At 49.7% G+C, this 10,433-nt stretch overlaps 1 protein-coding gene across 2 annotated transcripts in view; it reads right to left on the bottom strand.

Annotated features, from left to right (window-relative positions):
* The window catches only part of NEURL1B (neuralized E3 ubiquitin protein ligase 1B), a 39,897-nt gene continuing 29,464 nt past the window's right edge, over positions 1-10,433 (bottom strand). The window contains exons 3-5 of one of the 2 annotated variants that reach the window (XM_017662913.3): positions 6,073-6,792; positions 4,075-4,200; positions 1-3,673 (exon numbers count right to left, since the gene is read on the bottom strand). In XM_017662913.3, coding sequence (XP_017518402.2) covers positions 3,486-3,673; positions 4,075-4,200; positions 6,073-6,792 — 1,034 coding nt within the window. In that variant the 3' untranslated portion in view covers positions 1-3,485. Of the gene's footprint in view, positions 3,731-4,074; positions 4,201-6,072; positions 6,793-10,433 lie in introns of both variants that reach the window. The other variant, XM_017662912.3, reaches the window with a different exon arrangement.

The following is a 10,433-nucleotide window of genomic DNA, read 5'->3' as shown; positions in this document are numbered from 1 at the left end:
ACTACCATGTGCTAGTACAAGGACCTGACACCAGAGGGGTCAAATAAGAGTTCATAAATCTGTCCATCTCCTGCTCTGGACCGCAGGCTCACTGCAGGCTCTGTCTTTACTCCCAGTTCCCAGCCCCGTGTCCAGAACACAGGCCTGCTGACGAGTGGGTGTTAAATGACTGAGAAAGTGTTGCTGCAGTGAGGAGAACTGTTACCCAGAAAGTCCAGGTAGCTAAATTCCAGAAACTCCCAGTTCTGGGAATGGACTAGAAATAGTTTGTTTTCAACTTGGAAACAGCCCAGTTTCCCTGGTGATCCTCAGGCACAAGACCACACACCAAAGGTGGGTATCCTTTGGTCTCCCCCATCCTACCCCTGGAGTCCCTGCTAGGAGGGGTGGTGGTCATGAGGCTCAGGAAGCTGGTGGGACACGGCCCTCAGCCCCCTCCAAAGCTGCCCTACATGGGAGCCCCCATAACAGGAGGCCCTGGGGTCAGATGTAAGACCCCACACAGCTCGGTTCCTCTGGGAGAAGGGGGCAGTGGGCAGGTGCGCCTGGAAAGGACACTTGTCCTTCTAGTGTATGGGTGGCAGGAGGACCACAGTCTGGGGCTGGAATCCTCTACATAAGTGCAGGAGCCTGGCCTCTCTCCACAGGGCTGCCCACGTTCATTTTAAACAAGAAAACTCAGCCAGTCGAGCTTTCTGCGATTTGGGGCCAGGCGGTGGAGGGTGTGGGATTTGGCACCAGAGACTCCTGGATTTGCACCCCAGCCCTGCCCCCTCCCGGGCTGCAGGCCTAACTCACTTCACTTACAGGACCTCAGTTCTCTTACCTGCCAATGGAGATTGTACCGTAGTTCATCAGTTCTAAGCAGCACAGGTTTTTTACATTTAAGTATCTCTGATTAGAATGAGTTGTATAGCTGTGGCATCTTACAGTCAAAATTGGCAGTGTTTTTCCTCAGCAGTACATAAAATGGCGTGTTTGATAATCGGTGGTGTCTTAGATATGACCCTATGTGGTAATAAGACCTGGCTCGCGGGATTGATGCATGAGACCTTCCCAGCCCTGTGCTGAGGTGCACAGTGATGCAAAATACACAAGAGTGGTTCCCTTTCCTCTGCCTCTTCTCCACCAGAACAAAGAGGGCCTATGAACAACTCCCCTGTAGCACTGAATCAATCAGCTTAGAGCATCCTGAAATGTCTGGTTTTTAGAAGATAAACGCCCCCTTAATTCCTCTTGAAAATGGGGAGGTTATTTATAGCAGCTGTAGAGCAAGTTAAACAGGCCACTGGCTCCCTTCATCTCAGGTAACAGGTCACCAGGGGTGTGGCCTGGCCTACCTGGGGTCCAGGCCCTCAGTCACTTGCTTCCTGGTGGTAGCTATACATGACCCGGGCTGGAACCCTAGTAGGCAGTCAGAAAGGGCAAGGGGCAGGAGAGAGACACCCCCGGCCCACCTCCCAGCTGCTGAGACACCGGGAGCTTGCGTGTGGCTCCATCCAGGCAGTAGGTGCTGCCTGGAGAACCACAGTCCTGGGTGCAGCAAGGCCTCTCACACAGGGCCTGTGCCTGCCCACACCTGGCACACTGGGGAGATGGAAGGTGACCAAATTCAGCTGTGTCCTTGGTGCTGCCTAGATTCTCACTCTCATTTTGGCAAATGCTGGAGTTCCACTAGCTCCCCAAAAGATTCTGCTGTAAAATTAAAATGTGGGTGTGTTCCCCAAACTCACTAGGTAAAAATAACCAGTCAGGGGTCCTTGTAGGGCCAAGAGTGGAGTTTCTGAAGTTGAGATAGGTCAGAACACTGTGACCACTTTCAGGCAGAACAGCAGTTGGTCCAAGACCTGCAGCATCAGAAGAGCAGAGACCAACCGGCTTCAGGGACTTCATTTGTTGAGGGCTCAGCAGAGCTGGGCTCCAGGCTCCCAGACACCCAACGCACATTCAGCAGACGAGCAGATTAGGAGTTGTAAAAAAATGGTACCTGCTCTCTGCAAGGTGTCTTGGGCTTTTTCAAATGTTGTGCTGGTCCTCCCAAGGGCTCTGGAGTGGGCAGGTACTAGGCTTCCTCTTGGAAAGATTGGGAACTGGGAATCAGAGAGGCCCAGGGACTTCCCCACAAGACAGTGCAGAGGTGGGGCCCAGAACTGGGGCTAGGAAGGGAGATGCAGGCCTGGGCCAGCCCATCCACCCAGGTGTGGCCTGGGAGTCTGCAGAGATGGGCCTGGGCAGGGATGAGGGGGTGGAGGCAAGGCCAGGGTCACAGGAAGTGCCCAGCACACAGCCCTGGGAGGTGGGGAGTCCCAGTGTCAGCATGTTCAGTTACTGCCTCACTTACTAACTTCCTAGTGATCAATTAATATCTTAGTGATCAGCAGGGGAACAAAAGCCGAGATGCAGAACAAGGAGCAGTGGTGCGGCCCTGACTCTCCCTCGGACTCTGACAGCAGATCAGCCCGGTGATGCACGCCCAGAGCCACTGGTGAATGCCAGACCCAGGCCTACACAGATGTGCAGACCTGTCTGCTCGACGGGGGGGCCCTTCCAACTCTGCATGAGTCACCCTTCTCTAGGATCCTTTCCCTCCCCCAGGAAAAGAGAACCTGCCGCTTGTCTCCTCCTTGGGGAGGGCAAGGGGGCTACAGTCTAAGAGCATCTAGGGCCCGGGTCACACCGAGGTGTGGTGTGCTTAGGATTAGGCTGTCTAGGGGGTGAAAGGGTGAAGGCTTTGGGGTGACACCACCCAGAGCTCTAGGCAGCAGCACCCATCAGAACTCCTCTTGAGGACTAAGAAACTAAAAAAGCAAATTGTTCTTTTATGTTCTCCGCCCACCTTCTCCCCATGGAGCTGTTGCTTTGGAGCTGTAAACAATGAGCTATTTTTTCCTCCCCTTAGAAAATCTGAGTGTTCCCTTTCTATACCATCCAAGGGAGTTCTGTTTAGGTGCAGGTTTTCATATCTTCAAAACCAGCTGATGTCACAGTCCCAGAAAGTGAACCATTTCTAGCCACGCTAACTTCTGGGCTCTGGATTGCACATTCCTTCATGTTAAGTAACCTCCTAAAGCCAGGATCCCATGATAAATACCTGTGCATTCTCTCTCACTCATTCTCACACATTCCTCGTCTCTCCTCTGACCCCTCCCTCCCACACACTCAATCCCACCCAGCCAAAAGCATTGCACTGAGCATGCTGTTTCCCAGCTGAGGGGTCACCAAAGGACAGGGTGGCCTGCCAGGCAGTTCCTGAGCTTGCTCTTGGGACGGCCTCTTGGGGGCATAGCACTTTTGAGCCAGAAGCAGCCCCTGCTGGGGCTCAGACCCACAGGGCCTCATCTCCATAACTGTCATGCCTTGCCCACCATTGAAGAATGGCAGACGAGATGGCTGCTCTTGACTCCCTGGTGGCCATGGTGGTTGCTCAGCCCAGAGGGCTTCAGAAAGGTGACTGTGCTCTGGCCAAGGCCTGTCAGTGGGCCAGGCTATGGCCTGTAGATCTTGATGACGTCCTTGATGGGCTGCCGGCAGATGGGGCAGCAGGCCCGGGTCTGCCTCTTGAGCCGCAGGCCACAACTGTGGCACAGGCACATGTGTCCACACGTGTAGATAACTGTGTCCACTTCACCGTCAAAGCACACCGTGCACTCGCTGTTCTTGCTGCCTGCCGGCTCTGGGGGGGAGAATACGGGGGACACCGGGGGGCTCAGCGGGGAGCTGGGGGCTGTCACTGCAGAAAGGGAGAATAGGACAGACCTTAATAATGTGGTTCTCAGGTGGGTTGTGCTGGGGCAACCCCAGAAGGCAGAGGTTCTGTGGCGGAACCCATAGGGGAACGATTTTGGGAGGCACCAATTTTGGTTTCTCTTCTAGGTTTTGCCCTTCCCCACCCTCACTTCCCCAAGCATCAAGCACTGGTATCACCCTTTGGGATGCCACATCTAGATGCTTCTCCTCCCTCTAGCTGAGGAAGGAGAGGATGCAGGGGGTTGAGGTGGCCAGCCTTGCTGAGCCCCAGGAAGGAGCCAAGCCAGCTGCCAGCCCGTACCCCCTGTAGGGTTTGCCCTTCCTTACCCAGAGATGACTCAGATGCTGAAGAGGACTGGTTGACACTGAAGGCCATGTCGGAATCACTATCATCCTGGGAGCCGCTGAGGGACCCCGATGGGGATGTGGTTGCAGGGCTGGACTGAAGCGTGCCTGAGAGCAAAGAGACTCCATCAGGGGTGGTGGGAGCTTGGCCCTGCTCTGCTGGTCCCTGGCTCTTCACTGCTTTGCATCTCAGCTTCCCCACCTGCTTAATGGGAGGACTAAAGCTACCTCACAGGATTCTGCAAAAGATGTACTGATGGAATTGCACATGTGTGGTGGAGATCTGTTCGTTGCCTGCCCAGCCTTCATTCCCATTTGAGAAAGAGAATCAGGATTTTGTTTTGGGGTAACACTTCACCCTCCCTCACATGATCCAACAAAGGCCAATGGGGCCTTCCCAAGGATTTCCACTACAACTGTTGGAAAAGAAGGCGCCCATTCCACAGGGAGGTAAGCCTGGCACTGTTGGGCCTTCGTTTGAGAGTGAAACCAACTCAGAGAAAAGTGAGATTTCAGATCGGATCCTGATGCTATCCTTTCAGCACCTACATCCAGCTGTACCTGAATCCATCTGATATAATCCCAGACTTCTGAGGTATGTGTACCCATACACTTTCCTTTTGGCTTAGGGCACTTTGAGTGAGGTTTTGTCACTTTTAGCTACAAGATTCCTGACAAGCAGTGTTTAACATGGATGAGTTTTCTTCCCCCAACTCATTGCCAGTTCAGATAATAATGGGTTATTTCTTGGGTGAAGAAAGATGCCCCTCCCCTTCCTTTACTTGAGGATGGATGGACAGACAGTGCAGTACCAGGCCTGCTGTCAAGGAGCCATCAGGAGGGCAAGTCCCTGGCCTCCAAAAGCAGTCACTTCCTTTCTCCTCCCTTCTCTTCCTGACCTCTCAAGGGCTCCTCCTGGTTCCTCTGGAGGTGCTGGGAGGGGGTGAGAAGGACTCTAGGCTCAGTTCTTGCAAAGCCCCAGTGGGAACTTGGGCAACTCACCTCAGGGTGATATGATGACTATGTCTGATTGTCCCTAAAAGAACAAAAACCTACCAAGCAGCCAGCACTACCTGCTGTTGTTCCTCTGCCCTCAAACAACAACAGTCACTGTTATTTCTATTACTACTTATTAAATAAGCTGTAGGTGGCAGGCACCTGCTGAAAGCATTATATGTACCTCACATTTCATTTCATCCTCACGACAACCCCAGGATGCAGGTAATTACTTCTTTTCTGCACAGAAGGAAACTGAGGCTCAGAGATGACCTGTGATTTGCCCAACAGCTTCCTGGCTGACCAGTTATGGGATTGGGGCAGTGCTTTATTCTCTCTGTGCTTCACTTTTCTTATCTGTAGATGGGATAATGGTATTTGGTTTCATAAGGGCAGTGGGAGGATAACATTGACTGAGGTGATGTACAAATGTTCATCGGTTCTGTTATCATTTGGGCTTTACTTCTTGAACCATGGAAAATGGAGCTGTGCTCTCTGGGAACCTCCCCTGACCACCACCTGCAACTCTACCAAGTGGGCGAGGAGCCCCTCTGCCCTGAAAACACCACAAGAAGAGCTCTCCATGTGGCTATGCCTGGTCTGTGTCTTGTCCTCCGCTGTGCCCCGTCTTGGAGCCCCAGGGCCTCGGCCACAGCTGGTGGGTGCTCGTGTCTATTTGTAGCATGAATGAAGGTAAGAAACATCAAGCCTCCATTCCATTTTCTGTGGATGGTGTTATTTTTATTTCCTCTTTTAAGTGTAGTTGTATTTGCCTTTTCTCCTATGCATTATAGGAGAAAATAAGTAATAAATCATAACGTGAATAAAAATCGCATGGGCCATTTACCGGCTGCATAAAGCCTGCCAGGCCAATTACTTTGGTACTTAGTTGGGTGTGGACAAATTGTGTTCCAGAGAGCAATCTGGGCATCCCAGGGGCACCCGTAAGAAATGCACCCAGGCCCGCTCCCCCGGGGAACTTACCGAGGAGGCGCAGCTGGCCCGCGGCGCCACCGCGCACGGCAAAGAAGGCCCAGAGCGCCTGCGTGGTGTCGACGCACAGTAGGCGGCCACGCGGGCGCCCGTTGACGCCCAGGAGCACGTCGCCGCCGGGCCGCAGCGTGAAGCTGAGTGCGTCGCCGCCGCTGGGCACCGGTCCGACGTGCGCCACCACCCAGTACTCCTTGCGGTCAAGCAGCGCGTCGGGGTCGGCCGGCAGCTCGGCGGGCCGGAGTCCGCCAGGGTCACACGATGTGATGCCGAAGGCCAGCGAGCCGGGCGCCGCCAGCCCGGGGCGGCCCACCTCCACGAAGAGGCTCTCGCCGGGTCGCAGCGGGCGCTCGGAGAAGACAAGTGTGCGGCCGACTTCAGGCCGCGGCGCACAGGCCACTTTGCGGTCGGCGGACAGGCTGACGTCAGAACCACGCGTCGCGTGAAAGCGCAGGTCGGCCTCAAGCAGCGCGGGCGATGACGAGGGCCGCGTGCGCTCACGGGGCCCACACGGGATAGAGGCGGCCGCGGCGTCTGCAGGCTGCTGGCCTGGGCCACGGCCCAGCGCCAGGTGGCCTAGCTTGGCCACCACCTGGTTGTTCTCGAGCTCGTTGTTGTCGAAGTTGGCTGCGTCGTGGCTGCTGGACGGCACGCAGGCGCTGAAGTGGGCCTGGCTGAGGCGGGTGGACGTCAGTGTGTCGGCAAACGCACTCTCTACTCGAGAACAGAAGATGGGCTGGTGAGGGTGCGGCCCATGCTGGAGCCCCCTGCCCACATGGGGGGGCCTACCCAGGGCCTGGACCTACCCATGACTCAAGTAGCCCCCCACACCCTTCTTTTACTGGTTCATTTGTGTACTTATTTCAGACCAAGTGCACTGAATCAAATTAACCATAATCTTTAGTTTACTTGACATACTCTTGTCTTCAGGATGTACAGATAAAGCTGTTTTTTCTCCCTCCTTCCACCCCTCCCCCCTTTTCTCTCCACCCTCCTTTTCTCTCCTTTTTTCCCTCATTTTCTCTCCCTCCTTCCTTCCTTTTCCCCTCCCTCCCTCAGAGGTTGTCATACTTTGGAAGATTTAAAGGGCATTTGAAAACCCTTTATTGTCTGCCTCTCTAACTAGAACGTAAGGTTCAAGACAATGAGAGAACCCTTTTGCTTTTTATTTGTGTTCTTATTACGTGAGAGGTACTATACTAAGCTCCTTTCACGTATTACGCCATTTAGTCCTCACACAATCTGTGAGATGTACAGTTATCATCTACCACTTAACAAAGAAGGGAGCTGAGGTTCAGAGGGTTAAGGAATATGACCAAGATCACACAGCAATTAGGTGGCAAAGCCAGACAAGAACTAGGCTGTCTGGCTCTTCACCACATGCTGACTCAGGAAAGTGGCAGCATGGAGCACAATAACCGAGTGGTACTCAAACATTGAATTTATAAGGTTTCTATAAGAGATTTTCTCATTCTATAGAATAGGAAACTAAGGGAGACTTTTTAAAAAGCCACGGTCATAAAAATATTTTTGAATATTTTTTAGTAATGTGAAAAAAATGTTTGATATAACATACTGTTAAATTAAAAAAACAAAATAAAAGTAATGTCTGTCATTTAGGTAATATGGGTCTTCATACTTTGGAAATTGTTGATTGTCTCCCCAACTAGAATTTGAGTCCCTAGAGGGTTGGGCTATGCCAGATTGTTCACCACCTTGTTCTCAGGGTTTAGCAGAAGCAGAGTCCTGGGCAAATAGCCTTCATTGTTTATTGGATGAATAAATGTATGAATGAGGTTTCTAGAAGAGACTGGCTGGTACTCTGAATAACAAAGAAATCAAGGAAAGAAACAGTTATGAAAGTATTTTGAAGTGTTTTTCAGGGATTAAATATATTGTTAACCACAGTAAGTAGACAAAGCCAGAAAAAGTGTTTCTCAAACTTTTTGAAACACAACCCCTTTAGGTAAGATTTCCTTAAATGTTACCACTCTGTAATTTATATCATGAAAAAAAGATTTCTTCCTCTTTAGTTTTCCAAATACAAAATTAAATAATAATGAACATGCTTTTTCACAAAGCATGCGCTAGCCCCTCGTGAGAGTGTGGTGTGTTAATCCTCACTCCCATCCCCTCCATACAGAGCAGATTTTGCAAATTGGCTGTCCAAGTTCTGATCCTGGCTCACAGACCTGTTTGTGTAGCCTACTGGTGTTTTTCTTTCTTTTTTTAAGTAAACACATACACAAATGTATAGTGAATGCTGATTATCCAGATGCAACAAATATCAATTCATGGCCAATCTTCTTTCATTGACACAACTCTCTCGCCTGTATTATTTTAAAACAATCCCAGACATGCCATTTCATCTAAAAAATTGCAGTATGTCTTACAAAGGAAAGATTTCTTGTCATATTGTATGTGCAAATATGCTTTTTTCCCAGTTTGAATGAAGATACAAATGAAGTTCATTCATTATCACTGGTTTCTTTTTTTAAGCTATGGGTTGCCACTTCATCTCTTTACTTCCTCCCTTCCATTTTTTCGTTGAGTAAATCACTACTTGATCTTCAAATTTTTTTTGAATTAGTAGCCAATACTTACGTATCCAGGAGATTTCTCTTAAAGTAGACTTACAGCCTCTCTTAGAAAATCAGGAGGTCAGGTAACACAGGGCTTGAATTCTGGCATGACAGCAGTTAGCTAAAGCTTGCCCTTTTGCTGAGGATGTTTGCTCTCCTTTCCCATGGCCCCAAGCTGGCCCTCTTTCCTGTCTCAGCCACTTGCCTGGGATCTGTGAGCATTTGAGTGTGTATGTCTTGTCTTAGAGGTTACCTCCCTATAACTTGGAGGAAGAAGTGGGCTTTCAGTTTGGTTCTTTAAAGAAAAATATATATGTCTATATTTGTCTATACTACTTTGTGAGTATAGGAAATTAAATTCTGGAAAGATAGAATGTTAATGGTCATTCTCTCTCAGGCAGGTTGAAATTATGAGGGACTTCTCTCCAGATTTATCTAACATTTCTACAATAAAGATGCATACTACAGAGTTTCAACATCACAAAAACCCCAATGTTATTTTTAAAAATCAGGTTCTCAATTACTATTTAACAATGTGGGAAAATGCCCATAGTGTAACATTAAGTGAACAAAAGAGGATACAAAACTGCGTATATGATCTGATTTTAATTGTGTGGGAAATGTATGTATTGGATGCATAGGAAAAATACAGGAAGGAAATACATAAAAATTTGAGGGTGGTTATCTAGATGGAAATTTGCTTTTTTATAGTTTTTGGATTTTCTCATTTTTTTCTAATGAACATGTATTGATTTTGTAATCAGAAAAAAGCATGTATAAAAGTAGACTAAAACAAGCACTTTTTTGAAAAGGCATTTTAGACAAGTGGATGTTTCCGGCGTAGCATCCACTTCTAGTGGAGCCTCTTGGTGTAAGGCACTTTCCCAGGCTTCTCTTCCCCATCCATCTTGCTAGCAAGGCCAAGCCTAAAGGCATTGGCCGTGGCTTGTCCTGCCTTGCTTTTGCCAACACACTCTGCTTCTGTCCCCCACCTCTAATGCTCCTCCCTTCTTGCCCCTAACATCTATACGACCCATTCTTCAGTGCAGCATCCTACTTAAGACCATGGCCTGTGGACTTAGGTTCAAGTGCTGAGGTCAGCCCTTCCTGGCTATGTGACTTGAGGTTAAGTCATTTCACCTCTCAGAGCCTCAGTTTCCTTAGCTAAAAATGGAATAATGATTGCGTCCCTTCCCCTATGTTGTTATGGAGATTAAATTAGATGCCTTGATAAGGAGAGTGGCATAGAACATGCCACAAAGTAAGTGCTCAAAATGTGTTAATTATTATCATTATTCTTCAGCATGTATTGAACAAAATGTACAGAGCTCTTGCCACATGCTGTGCTGGGCACTGGAGGGAGCAAGGTGCACAGGCAGGCATGGCTCCTGTGTCCATGGAGCCCCATTCCAGTGGGAGAGACAGACTTCAGTGAGGTAACTGAAGGAAAACTGTGATGAGTGCCACCAAAAGCCACCATCCTGTGTGGCTCTGTAAAATGGGCACATGTCCATGGGGGACCTCAGACTCTGAGAGGTGAAATGAGTCTCTCCAAGTCACAGAACTGGGAGTCTCTGAGAGTGTGTAAAAGGGGGACTTGGTTTGAAGCAGGGTCTGAGAGTGGGTCAGAACAGGCCTGAAGTGATCATGAAGCTAAGACCTGATGGACAGAGGAGGGGTGGCTCAGAAGCAGGGTGTAAGCATTCGAGGCAGAAGGTATAGATTGTGTGAAGGAACAGCATTTCTGAAGTGAAAGACTGGTGTGTTTGTGAG

Source organism: Manis javanica, chromosome 1 (assembly GCF_040802235.1).
Source record: "Manis javanica isolate MJ-LG chromosome 1, MJ_LKY, whole genome shotgun sequence".
Taxonomy (NCBI): Eukaryota; Metazoa; Chordata; class Mammalia; order Pholidota; family Manidae; genus Manis; species Manis javanica.
Note: the sequence above shows the minus strand (reverse complement) of the source record. Positions and strands in the feature narration are given on the sequence as shown.